This window comes from Schistocerca piceifrons, chromosome 11 (assembly GCF_021461385.2).
Source record: "Schistocerca piceifrons isolate TAMUIC-IGC-003096 chromosome 11, iqSchPice1.1, whole genome shotgun sequence".
NCBI lineage: Eukaryota > Metazoa > Arthropoda > Insecta > Orthoptera > Acrididae > Schistocerca > Schistocerca piceifrons.
In genome coordinates this window covers 4,683,562-4,709,302 of record NC_060148.1, presented here as the reverse complement: position 1 = coordinate 4,709,302, position 25,741 = coordinate 4,683,562, and the positions used below count along the sequence as shown (strand labels likewise).

At 42.8% G+C, this 25,741-nt stretch overlaps 1 protein-coding gene across 1 annotated transcript in view; it reads left to right on the top strand.

The window, feature by feature from the left end:
* The window catches only part of LOC124720190 (zinc finger MYND domain-containing protein 11-like), a 221,012-nt gene that overhangs the window by 120,551 nt on the left and 74,720 nt on the right, over positions 1–25,741 (top strand). Inside the window, exons 6-9 of the mRNA XM_047245513.1 lie at positions 4,409–4,501; positions 15,194–15,482; positions 17,999–18,004; positions 20,926–21,116. Coding sequence (XP_047101469.1) covers positions 4,409–4,501; positions 15,194–15,482; positions 17,999–18,004; positions 20,926–21,116 — 579 coding nt within the window. The remainder of the gene's footprint in view (positions 1–4,408; positions 4,502–15,193; positions 15,483–17,998; positions 18,005–20,925; positions 21,117–25,741) is intronic.

The following is a 25,741-nucleotide window of genomic DNA, read 5'->3' as shown; positions in this document are numbered from 1 at the left end:
GTACGAAATATATTTAACATATTTTGTATTCTAATAGCATCTTGCGGACCCCTCTGGCATAACTTGCGGACCCCTGGGGGTCCGTGGACCGCCTTTTGGGAACCACTGTTCTATACTATCGGAAAGCTGAGAAATCGATCTATTTACTGGGTTTGTAACATACTCAATTTCTTATAATATTAAGTGAGTTATAAACAATTGTTTTCAAGTTTTGTTAGATTTTTACTCTCCAATCCCATCAGGAAAACACACTCCAGAAATAGTAATTTGCAAAGTGAGAAAGAAAAACGGTGTTGTGGGTGTAAGAAGTGTCTAGTGGTTATGCACATGCTGTATTTTTTTGTCTCTACCACACCGACAAAAACTTCTGAAACAGTGTTATCTCCACCCCTCATTACCTCAATAAATAATGACGGATTTATAAAGAATTCCTGTCGAAAAAATGTTGAGAAAAGTCTGCGAGACAAAATATGCCGATTTTCGTGAATTTAAATAGTAAATATAGGTTTGACTGTGGCGGAAAATGTTAGACCTGGCATTGTGGTATAGATGCTAAGACCCAGTCTAGACCTATTTATGTATATAGTAATATGCCTCTTACATTGTGTACCCGCTCCTGTCGTAAAGTTAGTAATGATGAAAAAATACGTGTACGGATGAAAGGACTTGGTGTACTTGCTGAGAATGTAACTGTTACTGGTGATGTAACCCTGTACTATAATTGTTAATAAAGTCTGATCTGTAGCGTTCTTAATAAAAAGAACGAGAAAACTTCTTCCTCTTCACTCTGTTCCTGTCCGATAAGAGCGAGTAATCAATTTATCTTCTTTCTCTCGTAGCCAGTTGAAACTTTTTTGTGCTTCAGCTATTTTCTAGTGAGCAAATTTCTTTTAATTTAGCATTTTATGTTGTGGAACTCCTGGAGCTTCGTCGAAACTCAGAGAGCACAACTGTTCGGCTCGAAACTTCACTGCCAGTCACCGAATAGAGTACGAGCTCAGAGCACAGCCGACAGGCACCATTTGTTCCCATGTGAGAGACAGTCTTCAGTTCGTTGCACCCTGTTCCCTCAATACCTTCCAGAATAGCCTCTTAAACATGTCGAATGGGACCCCCAAGCGTACATGCCGAGTGCACCTAGCTTTGGTTCCCAAGCCTTGCTGCCATTTCTCCGAGGGTACCGTCATTCTCTGCAAGTTCGAAGTGCCGACAATTGAAAGAGCGCTACCCATTTTGTGCCTCCTATTGGCACAGACACAGCAGGTTTACCGGCAAGTGGCATGTGTCACTGCCTGACAAGTTTGTTTGTGTGGCCGTCTTCCGCAGCAAGCATATAATTACTTGTTTTGTAAATAAAACTGCCTTTTTCTGCTGCTAATTACTTTATGTATCCCATATGCGTTTCGCATTCTGTCCTAAGGCATCATCAGTGGTATCTGTAACGATACAGTTTTGTTAGCTATAGATTATCAAACACTTCACTTTGCAGTTTTTTTGTAAAAATGTATTTACTTAAGATTTTCTGATCTGCATTTCCTCACATCTGGTCTGGAGGTTGCACTACCACTTTTATCACTGCCATATAATCACATCTTTGTGTTCTCACCTTCCACACACTGTTCACCATGTTTCTCACTCTTTCTTGTGGTGGACTGTTGTTTTTTTGTCAGTCGATACAACTATTTCGTCATACACTTCTTTCCACAGTGTAAATATTGCGACTCCACTACGTGTTTCATCTTCTTTGGTATGTTTATCTATTTGTTGCCAACCTAATGAAGTATATGTTCGTTACGAACTTCTATTTGTGATGTTTATACCGCGCGCGCGCACGTGTGTGTGTGTGTGTGTGTGTGTGTGTGTGTGTGTGTGTGTGTGTGTGTGTGTGTGTGTGAGAGAGAGAGAGAGAGAGAGAGAGAGAGGAGGAGGGGGGGGATACAGCTTAACATCTCTTTTTTTGGGGGGGGGGGGTGGCGGGGGGTTTTTACTAGCTGTTAGCGAGTGGCTGAAAACTTTGGTGACAGCTGTTTTGACTTTTCATTTCAATAACCTGTGGAGGGGTTCATGGATGAGTGAGTGTAAAGATGTTGGGTTCTATTATTATTACATTGGACAGTATTATTACATTAATACTTTTTGCAAATGTTATTCTATTATTTTATCTGTTAGTGTAAATAATGAGTTGCTTGGCATGTGTACTTGGTCATTCAACAGGATTTTCCCCTCTGCTTTGGTTTTATGTATGTGGTAATTTTCTTGCATGGTCAGGTGGTGTTTTTTTTATTTTTGATTCTAATTATTTTCAGAAAATAATGGTTACAATAATAACAGTCACAAAGCTAAACAACAAAATTAAAAGGAAAATAAAAGCAGAAAGCTCCAAACCACAGACAACAACACAACAGAACTAAACACAAAGACGCCGTCCCGTGACAACTACACAAGGTAATCAGAAAAAGGTGAAAGAAAACACAAGATGGTACACAGTGACATACAAACACAAACTCGCCCATAAAATCACCGACATTTTCAAAAGGCAGGGAATAAACATAGCATACACAACAGACAATTCTATACAAAAATACACCCCAAAACTGACAAAAAACAGAGACATATACCAGAAAGCAGGTATATATCGGCTACAATGTAACACTTGTGAAGCCACATACATAGGGCAAACAGGGAGAACATTTGATGTCAGATACAAGGAACACATGAGAGCCTGGAAATATGGACAAACCCCGCCACATTTGCAGAACACAAACCAACCACTAGAGAAGATGACATGAAAATAATTAGAATCAACAGTAAAAAACACCACCTGACCATGCAAGAAAATTACCACAAACGTAAAACTAAAGCAGAGGGGAAAACCCTGTTGAATGACCAAGTACACATGCCAGCAACTCATTATTTACACTAATAGATAAAATAATAGAATAACAATCGCAAAAAGTATTAATATAATAATACTGTCCAGTGTAATAATAATAGAACCCAACATCTTTACACTCACTCATCCATGAACCCCTCCACAGAATATTGAAACGAAAAGTCAAAACAGCTGTCACCAAAGTTTTCAGCCACTTGCTAACAGCTAGTACACCCCCCCCCCCCCCCCCCCAAAAGGTTCGGCTGTATTTCCCCCCCCCTCCCTCTCTCTCACACACGCACACGCACACGCACACGCACACGCACACGCGTGCGCGCGCTCGCGGTATAAACATCACAAATAGAAGTTCGTAACGAACATATACTTCATTTGGTTCGCAACAAATTGGTAAACATACCAAAGAAAATGAAATACATAGTGGAGTCGCAATATTTATGCTGTGGAAAGAAGTGTACGACGAAATAGTTGTATCGACTGACAATAATCCACCACAAAAAAAGAGTGAGAAACATGGTGAACAGTGTGTGGTAGGTGATAACACAAAAGATGTGATTATATGGCAGTGATAAAAGTGGTAGTGCAACCTCCAGACCAGATGTGAGGAAATGCAGATCAGCAAATCGTAAGTAATTACTTTTTTTACAAAAAATTGTGAAGTGTTTGATAATCAATAACTAACAAAACTGTATCGTTATAGGTACCACTGATGATGCCTTAGGACAGGAGAAGGCTAAATGCGTATGGGATAAATAAAGTAACCAGCAGAAGGAAAAGGCAGTTTTATTTACAAAACAAGTATGTCACTGCCCGAGTTTCAGTGTAAGACAGCACAACAGACTTTTTGGTTAGTAGGAAGTTCGTAATGCCTGAGTAATGGTGCACGATTCACTTCCATACAAGGCTACACTCACAGCAAAGACCTTCAAAAGGAATCTCCTAACATTTAAGTTAAGAAATATGCCCCTCCCCTCCCGACAAAAGTTTTCGTACAGTTGCCAACCTGCATTTTATATTTTGTGTATTTTGACGACTGTCGCTTATTTTGCTGCTCAAATAGCGAAAGCCGTCTACTACTGTAAGTGTCCTGTTTCCCAATCTAATTCTCTCAGCATCACCTGATTTCATCTGACTATATTCCATTACTCCTGTTTCACCTAAATTACCATTCCAAATTACTGTTTGCTTTCCGTCACAGCTTGCTCAATATGCGGAGTTCACAGCTTGCTCAATATGCGGAGTCAGGAACGTCGGAGATTGGCTAAAACCCTCTCTCACTCTCTTCTCAACCTGTGCTTCCCTTTTATGTTTGTTGACTCTTAAAGCTGTAGTCAGATTCCTGTAGGAATTGTAGGTAACTTTACAATCACTGTTTTTCTATTGACATTGTTAACAGCTTTCTCGGATTCTGCAATTGCTGTCTTGTTATACAGAAAATTGTATGTTGCCTGACAGCCGTGTCTTTCTTTCAGCTTGTTAGTGTTTTGTTCTCAAGACATTGTTTTGTAATGTGAACAGGACATGGGGGTGGAGCGAGACGACAAGAACCGCATGAAGCGGAGCCAGCTTAACCACCTCCTGAGCTTCACCTGCAGCCGATTACGTGAGCGGGTGAGTGTGTTGTGAATATCTAACTTATGCTTGTGGGCACCACAGGAAATAGTTTCAATTCAGAATATGATACACCATCTTAAATTATATTTGACACTTAACTGACACGAATCAGGGTGGCTTACTCCACGATCGGGAAGTGTTCAGAGTGAGAGAATACGTCTGTGTCTGTGGTGTTTGTTGTTTAATCGAGAGGTTTGTCGTTAAAAATCTCACGGTAGCAGTTTTTTCGAATTTTTCTTACCTTCTGTATGTATTACACAGGGAAAATGTTAATTAACAAATAATTGACTGTAATTTTTAATAAAAATATTTATAATTATTTATTACCATTCACTTGAAAATAAATTACAAATTAATACAGGTATATGAAATGTCTTATTGTAAAAACAAAATGTGAACACCACCTGGAGATTAGGTGTTGTGCTCGGTCCGACCGGCTGACTGCTACCTACTGCTGCAGTAAGACGAGCAGTCTGTGATCGCGGAACACGAGATCGGCACGTCGTCGATCCGTCCGGTCGTTATTGCCGGCGAAGGAATCCTGACGGTGTGGCGCATCTTTCTTCTGGCAGATCCTCGCGTGGCCTCGAGAGGCATAGCGGAGCCCGTCCCGGACCACCTTACCTAAAGCCGTCCTCTCACTCGACGTGAAAACGAACTGGACGAGGAGCTGGCCGTGTGATGGTGTGAAATTCCACATACGAGTACACTGTAAAGTGTGAAATAAAGATTTGAGCGTGTCGGATTTTTGTGTCTCAAACAGGAACTTTGCTAGGGAGATGAGGCATTGTTTTACATTAGAAGTAGAACATGGTTGCTGCCGTGTTGTACGGTGTTAAAACATCGTATTTGGTATTTTCTTTCTCGTAGAGTACTCGGTACGAATATGAACTGTTTCAAAGCATCAGCAGATTGAAGATCTTTCGAAAACACGTCATTTTAGCTAAAATTTGTTGGAATAAAAGGACAGGACTACATACTGGCAGGTAAAGGCTTCCTATAGTCGATATTTTTAGTATTATAATTTGTGTGCTACAGAAGTATACCACTCAAGTGCTACAGCGCAATGATGATATAACAAAATTGTGCATTTTTGGTACAATTTACATATTAAATATCAAATGATGACATTTGGACATAGTGTTTGCACAGTTCATGCCTTTTATTGTCACCTGGTTGCGGTGTACAAACTGTAGCGCAGTTCACAGTGTTGTGACTTCTATAGCTGTGAAGGTAAAGGTAGTAGGTTCCCATCCACCTCCTTCCTTTCCACTCCCAGCCCCCCTCCCCACTACATTTTGTTTTCTAAAAGATTCTGGGTCTATCTTAAGTCATTCAATACAAGTATTACCTCAAAAGTCAAACATATTTATTATAATTCTTATGGCAAAGGCCAACAAACTGTAATGTTTCCCTGTTGTTGTTGTGTTCTTCAGTCCTGAGACTGGTTTGATGCAGCTCTCCATGCTACTCTATCCTGGGCAACCTTCTTCATCTCCCAGTACCTACTGCAACCTACGTCCTTCTGAATCTGCTTAGTGTATTCATCTCTTGGTCACCCTCCACGCTGCCCTCCAGTACTAAATTGGTGATCCCTCGATGCCTCAGAACATGTCCTACCAACCGATCCCTTCTTCTAGCCAAGCTGTGCCACAAGCTCCTCTTCTCCCCAGTTCTATTCAATACCTCCTCATTAGTTATGTGATCTACCCATCTAATCTTCAGCATTAGTAGCCAGAAATTTTAACGTGACAGCCAATCTCTGCCTGAAAGTAAACACAAGTTAACGCACTGGAAGTTTTGGCTGTCGTGAAGCTTTCTGTAAAATATGTGTAACTGTCTCTGGATTTATGGACTGGCTCGTGTTAGTCTCTTGCCAGTGAATATATTTTTCAGTGATAGTGAGCCACTTAGGAAAAATCTCTTCCATTGGAATGAAATAGTGAAATGAATGTTGATCTTGGAATGTATATGATGAAATATGTCATTACAGTGTGTTGGTAGTCAATGCAGCATTGAGAATACGGACATCGTGCACGCACAAACTGTCATTAAACATATACCTTAGCTATATTCACTTTAAAACTGAAAATGGGATGAAAATTCAGTCGAGTTAAGAATAACTGATACCAGTACGTATCTCAGATAATCGTACGACATTATGCAGTGTTCCCGTATTAGTAATTCGCCGTTCAATCCGTTGCCGTGTCCAGAATCTTCTTCGCAATTTTTTCTGCTCTTATTTGACAATCACTAACAGAGTTAACACAGCTATTTTACGTGTGTCCATTTTTTGTAAAGAAACTGCACGGTTTGCGAGCCGAGTAAAGCTGACAGTGGCCGCCGGAGAGCTCGGACAGCGCGAATCACGTTAGCCAAATCGTCCCGTGTGCCGACTGCACTGTCTCTTTGGTCGTGTGTTCTGTGCGAACCCGCATAATGCTAGCTGCCTTTAATTTTCGTTATACTTGCAAATCTAGATTTCGGGTATACGTAGCAATCTTCACAGACTCTCGGACGTTCATGTCGCCGTATGTTCTTACAGGTGTGTGGGCAAAGGGTGTTCTTCTGCTCGTACACCTGTAAGAATATATGGCGACACGAACTTCTCCGAGTGTGTGAAGATGGCTACTTATACTCGAAATCTAGATTTGCAAGTATAGTAAAAACTTACGGGATTGCGACAGACCGCTGCGTGCCTCTCATTTCTTGCAATCTGCGGTCACTGTGCACAGTGGTTCCTGATGGAAGCAAAGCTGCCTTGGCCCTTGTGAGCCTGGCTTAAGGAAAAATCTGAGGAGGAATTTAGAATCAAATGTGAATTCTTTTGCAATGACACTAGTGATTCAGATGCGGAGGCGTTATTGTTATAAGGGGCAGTCAAATGAAGAAAAGAGACAGATGGAACAAGTAAGTAATACCCCTCACCCCCACCCTCGTAGAGAATCGCTGTAACCGTTAATACATTTCTCCCACTTTGGGACAACATAGTCAATGCCAAAAAAATATTTGCGGTTGCCTGCAGACCCAAGATTGTATCCGAACGTGCACCTCTTCATCCAAAGCAAATCAATGGCCACAAATGTCTTTCTTCAGGACTCCATCAAAGTATCGCAGTCGCACAGGGAGAGGTTGGGATTTTTTGGTGGATGTGTAAGGGCCACCCAATAAAACTTCAGCAAGCCCGTACTTTGCCTTAGACAGCGCTGCAGAAGTTTCTCTGGGAAGCCCTTACACCTGCGCCGTGCAGTTCCAGTCTTTCCCTGTGCAGTTTTTATATTTTTAGAGCGGCTTTCGATTTGCAGAAAAATGACAGAAAAAAACTCTTATTGTAGGATTTCACTATCAAAAATGCACATAATAAGTAAACAATTTTGTAGCAGTCTCTTGCATTCAGTGTGGATTTAAAGCAAGTGTTCAAATTTTCCTCCCTGCATTTGAAGGCAAAGATTCGCAAGGGAGTGAACTGCACAGGTAGCATTCAGTAATTTCACACGCTCATTCCTTACTGACGTCGCGCCATCGAAAATGTGTCTTATCAATTCTTCTCGTGTTTCCACCTTAACTCTGAACACGACGTCTTTCATCCACCCGCAGATGCAGTAATCTAGGGATGTTAAATCTGGGGGTCTGGCAGGCCAGTCCATAGGGCCCCGTGACCTACCCGTCAACATGGGAATTGCCGATTAAGATAAGCCGTTACCACACGGTGGAAGTGTGTAGGTCCCCCATTATGCCGGATGTACGTGTGGCATGTTGTTTACAGAGGGACATCTTCGAGAAGCTGCGGTAAGTCTTCTCGTAAAAAGTTACCGTACATCTGACCATTCCAGTTTCTCAAGAGGATGAACGGCCCCAGTAACTGGTCAGACACAACACCAAACCAGATACTGACACTGAATTTGTGTTGAAATTGAGATTCTACCGAGGCACGGGGATTTTCGTCTGCCCAGACACGCGTGTTATGCATGTTGTTGATGCCATCTCTTGTCAAGGTTGCCTCATCACCGAACACTGTGAAGCGATAGAGCTGCAGATTTCCATTTAAAAAGTGCAAATGGTTGGCACAATCGTGTGGCTGTAAATGGTGAACTTCTTCCACATGAAAAGGATACAGACCATTCTCATGAAGAATCCTGCATAGCTTAGATTGTGAAATGTTCAATCTGGTAGCTAGGCGTCTTGCGCATGAAAGAGGACTGCGCTCTACTGAATTAAAAATGTTTTCCTAGTATTCGTATTCACTCTGAAAGACATCGTGATATTCAAGAAGAGGTAGAGTACCAGTTTCTAGCAATGTTCGATATGTTCCACTAAATGTTCTGGCACTCGGAATCCTACGATCAGGATACCGACGGTAATATTCGGTAACAGCAACTTTCGCATTACCGTCACAGAAGCCCAAAATGTACACCATCTCTCCGTACTCCTGCGCTGAAAACTTGTATGGCATTGCGAAGTGCACTGTGCACAGGAGACAATGACAGTAAACAGTGATTGCAATATCAACAGCTCGGTTGTTATGTCAACGCAACACTCGCTGCATTTGTCTGCCTAAGACTGGTCATGTGTCCTGTGAACACAAGTGTAGCGGTTCATACACCGTGGCATGTTTGGTGACTCTGTTGTAGCTCCTTAATTATGGATCTGACCAAATTACTGTATTTACATTTTTTTGTTCCAAGTAACCTAAGGAATTACCGCCAGCAGCCGGGGGGAAAACCTCGTGATTCACACTGATATGTCACTGAGTAACATAGCCAGTGAAACTTCGATCGTAAATAGAAAGAACTGCTACAGTGCAGAAGGTAGCTCAAAGAAATATTCAATGACACGAACAGAAAGGACGCTTTAATCGAAAGGCAATAATTACACTGAAGTCGAGGCAATTTGTGGTGGTCACCACAGACCAGCAGTGTGTGCTCTAAAACGTGCTCCCGTGCTGGCCACAACATTGGTAACGAGTTTTTGTGGCAGCACGATCTATTCGTCCTCCAGTGCTGTTGACAACTGCCAGACGGTTGATCGTGCACGTGGACGGTGCCGCAATATGTCTGTCCGATGCATCCCACGTATGCTCGATAGGACTTAAATTCAGGGAAAGTGCAGGCCAGTCCTTTCACTGAATGTCCTCCACCTCCACTGTTCCGTGTGGTCGTGGATTGTCATCCATTTAAATGAAGTCTGAGACGAATGCATCCCCTGAAATGCTGCACGTGGAGTAGGAGTACAGTGTCACAGTTACAGTTTGCAGGTCAATACGACCGTGTGACATTCTCTCCCCACACCGTAACACCTGGGCCACCAAAACGATCACGTTCGAGAGTGTTCTCACATCTCGCTATATAAGGGTATGTCCGGCATTGTCATTTTGGTGGTCCAGATGTTCAAGCCGTTTCTTCAAGTTTGGAAACGTAAAATAATTAGAAGGGGCTGAATCTGGCAAATAGGGTACACGAAGAAGCAGTTCGAACTTTAACTCGCCGATTTGGGCTGTGGCTAAAGTGCTAAAAGTGCAAGTATTTGTGTGATTTATTCAGTCAAATGCTGCAGTAAGTTTATACTGACTGCTTTTCGTTTTGAAGATAATGGGTGAAAATCACCGTGTGCGCATTCCGAGAAATTGACGCTGTGACCGTGCACGTATATCGAACTGTCTTTGCTTTTTTCTGCAGCAGAGTCTCCCCGTTTAATCCGCTGTCATGACTATCTCTTCAATTCAGGTGCGAAGTGATGGACCCGTGTTTCATCCAGGGTTACGAATTGACGTGAAAACTTGGCTTTATTGCAGCAAAACATCACCACACCTCGAATGAACACAGTCGCGGTGCTGTTTTTGTTCTGTTACGAGTAAAAGTGACAATCGTCTTGCACACAGAGCTCATCTGTTGCGATTTTCAATCGGTATGTGCTGCGTAGCACTTTCTGAAATGACTGGGATATCCGCTAGCTCTCACTTCGTCAGTGGTCAACCGATAAAATTCTGTGCATTTTCTTCACAATTTTGGCATCGGCACCTCCTTTGGTCGACCATTTCGAATTTCATCTCGGCAGCTTGTGCAGCCCGACTTACACTTCACTACCCAATATTTTACTGTTGTAAACAAAGGAGCAGACTTTCCCTGAGTAGAATCTAGCTCAGTTTTGGTATTAGTTGGACTAAGACCTTTCAGATGAAGGTATTGTATCACATAATTAAGATCAATTTCACTCACGTTTACAGATTTGATAAGAGCATTCATTATTGGTGGGTGCCAAGCAGTTACAAGACAATGTTGTATCGTCAGACTTCGAGCTTGTACTTTATAAGGCGTGTATTTGGTTGGTGCATAAGTGTGTACAGTTTTTCCACAAGTTTAGTAAACTCGGCAGGTACACACGTATTCTCCTTCACTATTTACAAGTCTGCCAACAGGGGGGTAACTTTATGATTCCGTGACTATAGAAATCTGTGGTTCTGAGCGAAGAACTTGTCCGTCGAGCTGCATTCGGAGCGCATTTTCACCCGGAAAGGAAGTTCCTCGAAGGTTGTTCGACAGATAGAAAAGGTAAAAAACTGAGCGCACGAGATCAGGTGAATAAGTCGGGTGCAGAATGACTTTCCAACTGAATTTCTGTTCAGCATTTATTGTCAGTCTAGCAGAATGTGGCCAGGCATTACTGCGCAGTCTTCCTGGTCGTTGTTCTCAGATTGTATCTGCAAGGCGTCACAGCTATTGACCGTAAATGTCACCAGTGTTGGTAACACCGCAGGGGAGCAGTTTGTCACTGTTCCACAGATGTGCAACGTTATTTTATGTTAGTGCACACAGGTCTTTGTATGGGGAGTTGCTTTGTTTGGATTAAACTATTCCTTTCTTTCTCTTAAGGTAGCACAAAGACGCCATTTTTTCGTCACCAGTAATGATACAGGGTGGTCAGTGATCTTCACGAGCAGATTGATGATAAGCAAGCAGAGTTGCACGTATGGCCACTCGCTGATATTTGTGCGTAGGCTTAGTTTGTGTGGAGTGCATAATTTTGTAACCTTCCCCATTGCAAGCAAATTGTTGCACGATGGTGTAATGATAACAGTTCATCACATTTGCCAGTACACTCACATGAATCATGGTGGATTAATATGTTAAAACACTCTTCATCAAACTGTGACTCACTAATGTCAAAACAATTCTCCTTAAAACGAGAAAACTGTCTCTCCCCCCCCCCTCGGCCCCCCGCTCTCTCCCCCTACTTCCTCCCTCCCCCCTTCTCTCTTCATCCCCCCCTTCTCTCTTCATCCCCCCCTTCTCTCTTCATCCCACCCCTCTCTCTTCATCCCCCCCTTCTCTCTTCATCCCCCCATTCTCTCTTCAGCCCCCCTGCTTCTTCCCTCCCCCCCCCCCACCTCTCTCTTCTTCTCCCCCCCCCCCCTCTCTTCCTCTCCCCCCCCCCCTCAATTTAGTGGCATTATCCCTGACATGATGCAAATATTTCTGGCTGCATCTGCTGCTGTCACTTCTGTATTGAACTCGAGCAGAAGAACACCTCAGAAATGTTGAGATTTCTCCCCTTGTCTCTCCATTTTCTAGTGTCGACAGCTACACTGACTATTTCCAAATGACAAAATGATGACACACACACTCAAATAACTACAAACAATTTCAAATTACACTACACTACAGTACATGCGTGCTGCACAAAACTTTTTTTTCTGAATTCCCTCACTGAAAAGGTTAACTTACAGGTGTTAATTAAAGTTGTTGGCATAAGAGTGTGAGAGGATATTAAAAATCTTTTGCAGCAGGCATGCATCGTAACTTAAGTGGCTTTTGCTCGATAGAACAGAAGTGCCCTGTATCGAATTGTTTCTCTTAGCGTCCCCTACATCTCTGTGGTATGTTGTAAACAATAAACATTATACCCTATTTGTATTTAGAGTGACATTTTTAATTGCGTGTGTATTAACAAATAGGAATAATAAGTAACCCCTCGACTGCTCGACTGAGTTCTGCCTGCCTGACAGTGCGGAGTTGTGCAGTGGCTCTCGGGCCCACAGTTGGCCCACAGCTGGAGGCTCTAGAAAGTGTATTTAGAATTTCACACTGGCCACAAGGGTCCACTTGGATTTTCACGTCCATTTTCGATGATACGTTGTTAACAATAATAGTAATTAGTGAGACAAATAAGTATGCTGAACACTTTGTAAGTGCACACGGGTACCAACCAACAACTGAGATTTCTATTCTTTGTTCATAATTTAATTCTTGCAAGGCATTCTTCAGAAACCTGATTTTTAAATACATCACTCGAGACCCAATTTCGAAATACGAGGGCTATTCAGAAAGTAGAGGACGTTTCCGTCTGACACTGCTAGGTGTGCACCTATCGCGTATATTTTGGTACGTGCGTGCTCGGAAGCTCAGTTGGCATCCATCTGTGAGAGCGGGAACATCTCTGCGCATCTGGTTTTTTCGATATTCGAATTTGGAATGTGTGTCGCAATCGAAAATCCCACCAATTGTCGAGGTGCAGTCTGTGATAAGGTTTTTGCTGGCCACAAACCTAAAACCCATAGAAATTTATCTCGAACTGTGTGAAGTGTACGGAAGCAACGTAATCGGTGAAAGTTCCGCCCAGAAATGGCGCATTCGGTTGAAGACTGCCCAAATCAACGTTCACGACGAAGAGGAGAGTGGACGCCCGAGCACTGTGACTGATGAACTTGTCGCTACAGTTGATGAAACGATTCACTATAATGGAGCTTTCACTTTCTTTTCCCCAAGTTTTGTGGACTTTGTTGTTTGAAATTGTCGCTCAAAAGCTAGGCTACCACAAATTTTGTGCAATGTGGATGCCCAAAATGCTTACAGAGCACCATAAAGAACAGCAAATGGGGGCAACATTTACATCTGGAGGCCTACCACAAACATAGTGATTCATTACTGGATCAAATTGTTACTGGTGACGAGACTTGTGTGAAACGTGTCAATTGCGACACAAAATTACAGTCCGTGGAGTCGGGGCACGCGAGGTCCCCCCAAAAACTAAGAAAATGTTTGCAAACCTTGTCAGCAAGGAAGTTGATGGTGACAGTGTTTTGAGATAGGCGAGGTGTGCTTTTTACTGATTTTCTCGAATGTGGAGCAACCATAAATTCTGCCCAGTTCTGTCAAACTTTGCACAGACTTAGAAGAGCAGTTCAGAACGAACGGCGAGGAAAGCTGACGTCCAAAATTTTGTTTTTGCACGACAGCGCCCGAGCTCATATGGCAAACTGCACTAAAGAACTCCATTATTAATTCAAATGGGAAATTTTCCCTCGTCCGTCCTACAGGCCCTATGTTGCACCAAGCAACTTCCACTCATTTCCCAAGAAGAAGAACTGCCTCACAACGTAGCGCTTTCATGACGGCACGGAACTCCAGGCGGGCGTGACTCACTGGCTGAAGTCTCAGGCAGCAGAATTTTACGACGGTCTTTCAAAGCTTGTCTACCGCTGCGATAAATGCCTCATTGCGTTTGGTGACTATGTTGAAAAGTAGTATGTCAGTTGCTCTTTCAGATGTATATAATAAAATGTATTTCTTGTACTTAGTTTGTTTTTTTATACCAAAATATTCCCTACTTTCTGAATAGCCCTCGTACATCACTCAAGGAATCAGATTCTTGAAACATCTATTTTCCAAAAGTGTTCTTCGTGTGTTTTCTCCTCCAGTAAAGACTTCCAAGAGACTGGCAGAATAAATCAATTGTAATGTACTTATTTTCATAGTATACATTTCCGATGCCAGCTTTGAATTGTTCGCAACATACAATTGCAGCAATCACTAGATTTGAGAAAAGTGCACCAAAACTTGTCAGATTATGCTGTGCTGCAAGAAAACGTTGGATGGCACACGAACAGTTACAGGGGCAGGAATGGTAACAGCGTGGGGACCAGCCTGATTAAGGGTTAACAAATTTTGAATCGTAATTTTTTAGTCAAATTAACATCTTTTATTATGTATTACTAACAACATGAAATTAAATTTTGATGAAACAATGTGAAAAGCCTGATTATTAAATGGAAAACAATTACATAAACAAATACTACTGTGCAATCTCTAGAAATGAAAAAGTATTTTCTTTTCTAAAGGGTGTTTAGCATTTTGTAATAAACTTTAATATATGGTGAATATTGTCATTTTCCCATGATTAGTAATTAAAAATAAAAATGATATTTTTATTGAAAAATGATTTAATATTTGTCAATGAACATTAATATTTGTTAATAAATATAGAATTTTAATGTTGCTACTAGTGGCCAAAAGACTGCTACTAATCTCCAAATCCTTCAAGTATGAAGGGAAGGCCAGTCTGTTAGATCCCCTCATGAATAAAACAAAACCTCCAGCTTGATGAAAAAAGGTATTCAGTAGTTCCATGCATGGAATCGGTACTACTGGTAATACGTATGCATAAACAGAGATATTGACTTGACATCATTTCGGAAGTATCAGGACAGTGAAGGGAAAAGACTCGAACTCCATTTGCTGCGGGACACAGTTTTAATGTGGTAGAAAGTTTCAGTATCATAGTCATATTATTGTACATTATTTTTGCCGTCTGAAGGTTCGAGAAAATAAAACTTGTTCGTATATTGTACACAGCATTTTCCAAAAATAGCGATTACACGAAACGTAACAGAGAAATTGATGTGCGTATCGACAGCTCCCGGCGAACCTCTGCGACCGCACGGCAGCGCCGCCTCCGCGGAACCCGTACTCGATCCCCGAGCGCACGTCGGCAATCGTGCACCACCACCCGGCGGGGTCGCTGCCGGTGGCGCGGACGGACGTGCAGGGGCAGTCGGAGCGGTGGCGCGCCGCTTTCCTCATTTACCGGCCCATGGACCTCAAGACTATGGAGCACAAGGCCGGCGAGGGCAAGTACCGCCTGCTCGAGGAGTTCCGCGCCGACGCCATGACCATCGTGCACAACGTCGTCATCTACCACGGCGGTGAGTAGCCGGCAGTCGCCGCTGCACTGGTGCCCGAAAGTAGACTGTAACTGTGGAATCGGAGCCCGGAGATGTTGGACATTTCGGGGATACTGGAGGTGTCAGTTATTGTTCAAATGATCGGTTTGAAGACAGTTTATTTTTGAGCACCAAGCAGTACAAAATTAAGTTTCAGACATTGTCGGCCGTCTTTGAAACTTGAGACGGGTGCTGTAGTTCTCTCCAGAGGGCAAAACGACTGAAACCAGTAATTTATTCATCTACATCTACATCTACATTTACATTTATACCCCACAAGCCACCTTGTGGTGTGTGGTGGAGGGTCTGTATGTGCCATTGTCATTTCCTCCAGTTCCTGTTCCAGTCTCAAAAGGTTTGCAGGAAGAACTTATCTGTCTCTGTGTGAGCTCAAATTTACCTCTGTGGTCTTTTCGTAAGGTATACAGAGGATTTCGAAATGAAAGTATGGGTTTTCAGCATTTATTACATTCAACTTAAAGCTATAAATAATACATCAAATGAAAGACCAACTCAAAACAGTATTGTTTCTGTTGTTGTGCACAGAGAGAGGAGTATGGGACAACAAAGAGTGACTGAAGAATGTTCGAATGGGTGAGGGTAGGCTAGGCTTGTCTCAAATTTGCAGTTCCCGTGATGGCAGTGCGGAGAATTTTAAGGAGATGCTTACAACTACGTGCTTACTGTTTATTGTTGTTACAAGCTCTGACTACATGCTGGCTTTGCAAGTGAGATCTTGCTGCACGACATTGAAGATATCCAGCATCGTATTAAGTGATGAATCGATATTTCATCTAAGTGGTAATGAGAACACCCGTAAGTGTACTTCTGGGATCAGCAAATTGCCACAAGATGGTTCAGCTGCAACAAGACTTAACGAAATTCAATGTGAAGCTTCCTGGCAGATTAAAACTGTGTGCCAGACCGAGACTCGAACTCGGGACCTTTGCCTTTCGCGGGCAAGTGCTCCACCATCTGATCTACCGAAGCACGACTCACGCCCGGTACTCACAGCTTTATTTCTGCCAGTACCTCGTCTCCCTACTACCTTCCAAACTTTACAGCTCTCCTGCGAACCTTGCAGAACTAGCACTCCTGAAAGAAAGGATATGGCGGAAACACAGTTTTAATCTGCCAGGAAGTTTCATATCGGCACACACTCTGCTGCAGAGTGAAAATCTCATTCTGAAATTCAATGTGTGTTCCAAAATCAACTGTTCACCTATACTACTACTGGTCTGAAATGCTTGTTCCATTTCATACCACTTTCAACATCACACCTAGATATGTGATAATTGTGACTGAGCCAAGCAGGACATTACTAATACTCTATTAGAACATTATAGGGTTGCTTTTCCTAGTCATCTGCATTAATTTAAATTTTTCTACACACAGAGCAATTCACCATTCGTTGCTCCATGTAGAAATTCTGTTAAAGTAATCCTGTATCCTCACGTGGTCAATGGCAGAACTTTCCTACACACTACAGCGTGATCAGAAAATAGTCGTGGATTGGTGCTCACTCCATCTGTCAGATCATTTAAGTGTACAGAGAACAAGAACGGTCCTATCGTACTGCCCTGAGCCACTCGTAATGATACCCTTATCTACAAAAGTTAGTGTGCAAAATATGACATGTGCATATGTGGATGAAGTCACAGGCATAAAGCTAGGAATAAAAACTTTGCAGTTAAGATGGAAATAAATTTTTGTATTACATTCACGATACTGTTGTTAGGACAGTGTTCGACCACCTGAAGAACGGCGAAGTTGTCGGCACACGGGATGAGTCTGTTAGCGTCAGTGTGGCTTTTGTAAGAGCTTTGTGACATCACTTCCTTCTGTTTCTCTCTGAGGAGTGATTTTGTCACGTGAAACACGAAACAAGTTGTGTGATATTTCAACGTGCCACGTAAAGTGGAACCACTGAGAAACAAGAACACACAATCGCAAGCAGGAAGGAATACTCTGTACTGTATTTGTCATGTTCAGTAGAAGCCCATACTCGGCAGGTTTCTTGTCGTATGTTACACACTATGAATATACGCTGTTTCTAAGTGCCAGCACATTGGCTATCTCAAGAATGAATGGTTGTCAGTACAATTTGTTGTAATAAAACGCTGAGAAACATCATATTGCTTCGTTATAGTTAACTATAACCACATTTCACTGATTAAAGCCTTCAGAATATTGTAACAAAAAGTAAGTGGTAGTTGGAAGCTGAGTTCCACCACAGCGTAGGTGGTTGAGGCACCACCATCCGGAACCGATCGTGGCTCAGAAGTGGCTTCACTTCCTGCTGTATTCAATTTTATTTTACTCCACATATGTGAATGTATGTGTGCTCTCTATCAGAAGTGAGTTTGTTTGATTTGATGCACTTTTGTAAGCTGATGTGCTTCCCGAGTGGACACGTATATTTCATTTTTGTCTCGTTACACATTCACGGATGCAGAAGTTTTTATATGTGTATTCTGCAGACAGAACAATACGACTAGCACACGGTCGAGAAAGAAAATGTGTGTTTTAATAGAAGTCATATAGCAATTTTACACCTCCCCATTTTCACATATAAACTGTACGATTCGCTAGTCAAAGAAAGCTGAAAACTATCACCGGAGAGCGTCGATAGCACGGTCGTGTTAACCGCCTCGTGGCGCGTGCCGACGGTACTGCATCTCGCGAAGTGCGATAGGTGCACACTGGCATTAGCTGCCCCGTCCCGTGTGCTGACACCTTCACCTTACATCTACACGGTTACTCTGCAATTCACACGTAGTGCCTGCCAGAGGAGTCATCGAACCATTTTCGTACTACTTTTCTACCATTCCACTCTCAAATGGCGCGTGGGAAAGAGGAACACCTAAATCTTTCCATTCGAGCTCTGATTCCTCATATTTTATTATGATGATGATCATTTCTCCCTACGTAGGTGAGTGCCAACAAAATATTTTCGCATTCGGAAGAGAAAGTCGGTGATCGATATTTCGTAAATAGATCGCACCGCAGAGAAAACCGTCTTTGTCTCAGTGAGTACCACTCCAACTGGCGTATTGTATCAGTGACACTCTCACCCCTATTGCGCGATAACACGAAACGGGCTGCCCCTCCTCACGCACCCTCGATGTCCCCCGTCAGTCCTACCTGGTAAGGATCCCGTACCGCGCACCAGTATTCCGGCAAGGGGCAGACAAGTGTAATGCTAGGCTGTCTCTTTAGTGGGTTTGTTGTATCTTTTAAGTGTTCCGCCAACAAAGCACAGTCTTTGTTTTGCCTTCCCCACAATGTTATCTGTGTGATCTTTCAAATTTAAGTTGCTCGTAATTGTAATTCCTAGGTATTTAGTCAAATTGGTAGCCCTTAGATTTGTGCGATTTATCGTGTACCCAAAATTTATCGGATTTCTTTTAGTACCCGTGTGGATGACCTCGCACTTTTCTTTGTTTAGTGTGAATTGCCACTTTTTGCACCGTACGGAAATGCTCTCTAGATCATTTTATAATTCGAATTGATCGTCTGCCGATGTCGCTATAATTTACTGTCTAGTAAAATCGTCAAACAATCTAAGGGGGCTGTTCAGATTATCACCTAGATCATTTATGTAAATCAGGAACAGCAGAGGGCTTACGACACTACCTTGCGGAACACCAGATATCACTTCAGTTCTACTCGATGATTTACCATCTATCACTGTGAACTGTGACCTCTCTGAGAGGAAATCACGAATCCAGTCACACAATTGAGACGATACTTCATATGCACACAATTTGATTGATTTATTCGCTTGTGAGGAACAATATCAAAAGCCTTCTGGAAATTTAGGAATGTGGAATCGATGTGATATCCCGTGTCGACAGCATTCATTACTAAATGGGAATAAAGAGCTACCGTATTTACTTGAATCTAAGCCGCACTTTTTTTTCTGGTTTTTGTAATCCAAACATCCCCTGCAGATTAGAATAGAGTGCAAAGTAAGCGGAAGTTATGAAAAACGTTGGTATGTACCGCCACAACTAACTTCTGTTGTCGAATATATGTAGCGCTACACTGGCATGCTTTGCAAGCACAAAGGTAAATACTGGCGCCAAAATCTCTTTGCTGCTATCTCGTGTAAATCCTGTCTGCCTAATAATCTACAAAACTAAGAGTCAGACAACAGCAAATGCAGAAGAGTATACAGATCGTGTCATATTTATATTCGTATTATTCTTATGCCTAATAGTGATACAGTCAGAAACGAAGCACAGCAATTGATTAGATTTTTAAATCTAAGATGATTCTAATTTCTGTGCAGAATGTAATATACTAAAGAGGCGCCTGCAAAGATTTTCGAACGGAGAAAAACTTTCGCTAAACTCTCCTTCAGAACATCTTCTATCATACGCAGTCTATTATTTGGTTCTTGTTGATTATTATCAAGGAAAGCAGCAGTGGAAGTAACAACAAATAGCAGTCTATTGCCATCGTTTCGCTTATGAGACGATTCCTCTCTCCTTTTTATTGTAAGCTGCGGTAGCGCGCTCAAAAGCAAGCCCCTGCCGCGAGTGAGACAAACAATGCATTACACAGCACAAAAATGCATTTTCAGCTTAGAGTGACGTAAACACCAATAACAAAGAGAACGGCACTTATCAGATCAAAGCAAAATAAGCAATCTATTCAAACCAGATGAAGCACGTGAGAAGGGAAGGGTACCCGTATAAATACAGACGGAGCACCTGACACACAGCAATGGCTACTCGGTTAAGTTTAACTGTTAAGCTTAGGACTCGAACCAAACTACTGCAGCTGTATCGTCATTTATTCGACCTGAATTGTGTCTCATGTTACAATGGACCAACTTTGTTTCCATTTGGAGGTGCGGTCTAAAACTTTTCTCTCCCCTCGAATTTAGAGTCTCAAGTTTCAGGTGCGGCTTAGATTCGGGAAATTTTTTTTCCTCGATTTCGAGTCTCATTTTTCATATGCGGCTTAGATTCGAGTGCGGCTTAGATTTGAGTAAATACGGTAGCTGTGTTGCACAAGAAAAGGATATTTTGTGAATCCGTGTCGGTTATGTATCGATGTCATTTTCTTCAAGCTGATTCATAATGTTAGAGTACAGTATATGCTCCAGAATCCTACTGCTAATTGAGGTCAGTGATATGGGTCTGTAATTCAGTGGGTTACTCCTATTTCCTTTCTCGAATATTGGTGTGACCTTTGCTACTTTCCAGTCTTTAGGAACAGGCCTTTCATCAAGTGAGAGGTCGTATACCAAAGGCGTTATTGTGTCTGCATACCCTCCATAAAGTAAATGTCAGTCGTAAAATGGGAAAAAGAAACGGCCCGACAGTCGGAAACATTTTGCTCCGACTGACGGTGCCGGGAGGTGGCCGACTCGGTAACGACTGAACGGAGCTGTGCTTTCTCTCGCAGTGCACAGCCAGCCTGGCGGACATGGCGCGGCAGATGCTGCGGGACTGCGTCTACGACCTGACGGAGATCCGGCAGTGCCGCGACTGCTACCGGGTCTCCAACGAGAAGAAGGACAAGCACTGGTTCTGCGAGCCCTGCCGCCCGCCCCACCAACTCGTCTACGCCAAGCAGAAGGGCTTTCCGTACTGGCCGGCTAAGGTACTGCACCGCTCCCGTACTGTCGGAAGGGCGGAGCCGCTGCCGGAGCTCCGGTCGGCAGGTTTAGCTCTTCTCGGTGTACAAATTAAGTAATCGGCGGGCATCTGTAACATTCCTTCTGTCGTTAAAATTATTTAATCGGACAGATAAAAATTCTACTCGCCGAGCGGCAGCAGAATACGCGCGTAAGACTGTCGTGATTGGCGAGCTTTTGGAGGCGGTGGCTCCTCCTTCGGGCAGAAGGGTTTAAGGGGAAGGAAGAAGGGTGAAGGAAAAGGACTGGAGAGGTTTAGGGAAAACGGAACTGTGGGTCAGGGGAGACTTACTGTACGGGACGAGAAGGAAAGACTGATTCTCAGGGACTGCATTAGACGAGATTTGATAACCTGAGAGCTTAAAGGTGGAAGACAGGGTAATATGCGAAACAGAGATTAGTACTAAAACATTGTGCACGAGTTAATAAGAGTGAAAAACTAAGTGCACTGTACGTAACAGAGGTGGGAGAGGGCGGTGAAAAATAGACGGGAAGGACAATGAAAGATTAGAGACTAAAACGGAGTGAAGCAAAGAGTAGTTACAGTGAAGAAAAGCTGAGACGGGAGAAATTTATGTAAATTAAGGCCGTATAGGTGGCGAGAATTAAGGGCACGTCGTAGTGCTAGTCTGTTGCAGAGCGTGCTCTACGACGTGACCTCGGCGCCTGTTTCACCACACGTGCCGTCTGGATTTTTCCCTCAGACACCAGTTTATCAGAACTTAGTAGGTGGGCACTAGCAATACAGCACATCCTCTGTTCTCACCATCCACCTGGCCTTAATTTACGTCAGTTTCTTGCCCGTCTCGGCTTTTCGTCACTGTAACTACGCTTTGCTTCAGTCCTTTTTAGTTTTCTACATCTTTCATTGTCTCTACCGTCTATTTTTCACTGCCCCCCCCCCCCCCCCCCCACCTCTGATACGTACAGTGCACTTAGCTTTTCGCTCTTATTATGTCATGCAAGATGTTTATGCAGTAATATCTGTCTTGCATATTACCCTGTCTTCCACCTTTAAGCTCTCAGGTTCTCAAATATTGCCCGATGCAGCCCCGACAATCAGACTTTACTTCTCATCCTGTACGGCAAATCTCCCCTGACCCAGTTCTGGGTGACTTTCCCAAGAACTACACCTTTTCGTACACCTCTCCAGTTCTTTTCCTTCACCCTTCTTCCTTCCCCTTCAGCCCTTCTGCCTGAAGGAGGAGCCACTGGCTCCTAAAGCTTGCCAATCGCAGCAGTATTACGCGTGTATCCTGCCACTGCTCGCCACTGGCTCCTAAAGCGTGCCACAGCAGTATTACGCGTGTATCCTGCCACTGCTCGGTGAGTAGATTTTCTTTTTATCTAGCCAGTTAAATAATTCCTACTGTTGTGATTCACTTAGTATACACAGTATATTTCAAAGATAGTAAATGTTAGGTTGGTGTGTAAGCTCGTAGTGTTTTTGTTTTGCGTGTTGGTATTATGGTTGCAGTGGGTTTGTATATTGATTGTAATTTTTATTGTTGCTCACTCTTGCCAGTTGAGTTCACATATTGCCATTTGGAGGAAACGAGTGGAGCTGTGGATGCTAGAAAATGGAGTGCCTCGTGCAGAAATCGGAACTTTTGTGACACATTCGTCTGTTTGAGTTTGATAGCAGGGTGATGGCAGCTGAGGCAGCCAGAAACATTTATGCCGTGTGTGGAGATAATGCCAGTTAGAGCACAGCAAGAAAATGGTTTCCTCGTTTCCAGGAGGATCGTTTTGACATTAGTGACTCTCCACATTCACTTTGGGGTTTCGTAAAGATTGTTTAAATGCGTTAATCCACGATGATCCACGACAGTGTACTTGAGAAGTGGTAGATGTGATGAGCTGTTCCAGCATCGTGTGGCATTTGGATGCTGCGGGGAAGGTTCAAAAATTGGCACAGCGCGGTATAAGCCAAAAATCAGAAAAATCAGTGGGTACGTCTCTGCTCGCTCGTCATCGACTCGTTAACATTGCCGGCCATTCCTATGATTTATTGTTACTGGTGACGAGAAATGGTGTGTTTATGCTAACTCGAGAAAGAAAGGAATAATTCATTTAAAAAAAGAGGCAGCAGTTCCCTGTACAAAGGCCTGTGTGCATCCACAGAAGATCTTGTTCCACATCTGGTGCAACAGCGGGGGTGCGGTGTACTACATATTGCTTCCCCGAGATGTAACTGTCACTACTGACACTTACTGTTGACAACTGAGACGTCTTGCATACTCGGTCCGAGAACGGTGAGCGGGAAGACAGTGTGGAGTGATGTTAGTCCGCAATAACACCCGCACACATTCTGCTAGACTGACAAAAAAACACTATACAGGTGTTGGGTTGGGAAGTCATTCCATACTGACCTCATTTGTCTGATCGTCCGCCCTCAGACAGTCATCTTTTCCGCTCTCTGTTGAACAACCTCGAAGGAACTTCCTTTCCAAATGAAAAAATGCTTCAAACACGGATCAATGAGTTGATCGTCTCAAAAGAGATTGATTTCTACATTCGCAGAATCGAAAAATTACTCGAGCGATGGCTGACTGTTTTAAATATTGACGGAGAATATATTATTGGAAACTGAAGTCTCTGTTATGTATATCTTTTGTGTTTATCAAACCTTTGGAAAAACATTACAAAATTATGCACCAATCTAACATTTGTAGTGGTATAGACCAAGTATAAAACATTCCACATGACATTCTAATTTTTATTGTTTACAGACACGCAGTTCTTAGAATGTATCCTAAACAAATGTGCGCAGAAAGTGTTAAGCGAAGACAATTAATAATTTCAAAGTTGTTTTTCCTAAATTCCACATCAGACATCAGTGCACTTCCAAATTATCTTGACAACACTGTGTGTAGTTATTCTGAGGCCCTCTTGACCTCAGATTGCTAACCGTCCTGTCTGCCAGATCATTTGTGGATGTAGAGAACAGTAGCCATCCTGTCACACTTCCTTGGGGCACTCCTGACGATACCCTCGTCTCTAGCGAACGCTCGCTGTCGAGGATGGGGTACTGGGTTCTATTACTTCAGAAGTCTTAGGGGCCCTCAGATATCTGTGAACTTATTCCATATGCTTGTCCCGTTATTGAACAGCTTGCAGTGGGGCACCATGTCAAATACTTTTCAGATATCTAGGATACGGAATCTGCCTGTTGCTCTTTATCCGCGGGTTGCAGAATATCATGTGAGAAAAGGGAAGCCGAGTTTCACGTGAGCGATGATTTCTAAATCTGTACTGATTAGTGGACAAAAGCTTTTCACCCTCAAGGAAATTTACTATACTTAGAATATGTTCAATAATCCTGAAAAGAGAGGTTCTGTAATTTAGCTGGTCTGTACCTGTATCGTATTTATACACAGGAGGCACCTGTGCTTTTTAAGGGGGGGGGAATAGATTGCATGGCTTTTAAGGGAAAATGTGACAGACTTAATTATGTACATACACATACCATCCATCCCGGGAGCTGCGAGTCTCAACAATTTTTGCGTGTTGTTGACATTGATACTGACAAGTTATTGGTCCCTGGAATGTTTTAATTTTAAGTTTGTAGTTGGATAACAAATAATTAAAGAATTTTTTGTGTGATATAATTACATATTAATCTTGTTCTGATTGTTTTTTCGTTTAGGTGTAGTGCTTCTTGCAAATTTGATGGTTTTAGGTCAGAGGGAAGTACCCTACGAGTGAGTTTTCGAGTATCAAAATGTGCGACATAAATGGCCGTATCTTTTGATTGCATTCACTTAGAAGCTTCACCAAGGGATTGTGGACCTTGGTCATCATAATCATCATCATCATCATCGTGGACAGTTTCCAGCCTCTGACCAGGTTTGTTTGGAACGCAAGCCTCTCCATCGTCTTCCGTCTTGCCACCATCTCTCTGCCTTCACCTCGGTGCAGTCTTCTCCTTTCTCCTGGGCGCATTCCTCCACTCCTTTCAGCCATCTGTCTCTCCATCTTCCTCTCGATTTCTTTCCTTCCAGTCTCATCTTGTGTATCCTCCTGGGTATTCTCTTCTCCTCCATTCACTTAACGTGTCCGTACCATCTCGGCCTCGATTTCTCTATCTCCTCCTGTAATGGCTCCACCTTCATTAACTCTCTGATCCTCTCATTTCTTAACCCGTCTTCTGTCTTTGTCACACCAATACTGGTCCTCAAGAATTTCATCTCACTAGATTGTGCTTTGCTTTTCTCTCTTCCTTCCGTAACCCGAGATGCACGTGTCACGATCGGGACACAGTATGACCGGACCTCAATAAGTGGCATGAATTTCAGCTCAATACACCTGCCTGTTAGTGAGGAAAAGGGGTTTTAATAGTTGAATGGACGAGCAGCCGAGCGATCCTGTAAGTGTTCCGTTGCTGATCGAGGTACGGAACCCTAAAAGGTTATGTAACACCACAGAAAGTACTTCTGTTTTATAACTGGGAAGCGATAGACGGGTTTGGATCTCAACTTCACCTGTTATTCTTGTCTGTTTTTATACATCAGTGACAAATGTTTTTATTTGTGTAAATGTATACTAGTTAGAATAAATATTTTTATCAGTCCTTCATGACTGACAGTGA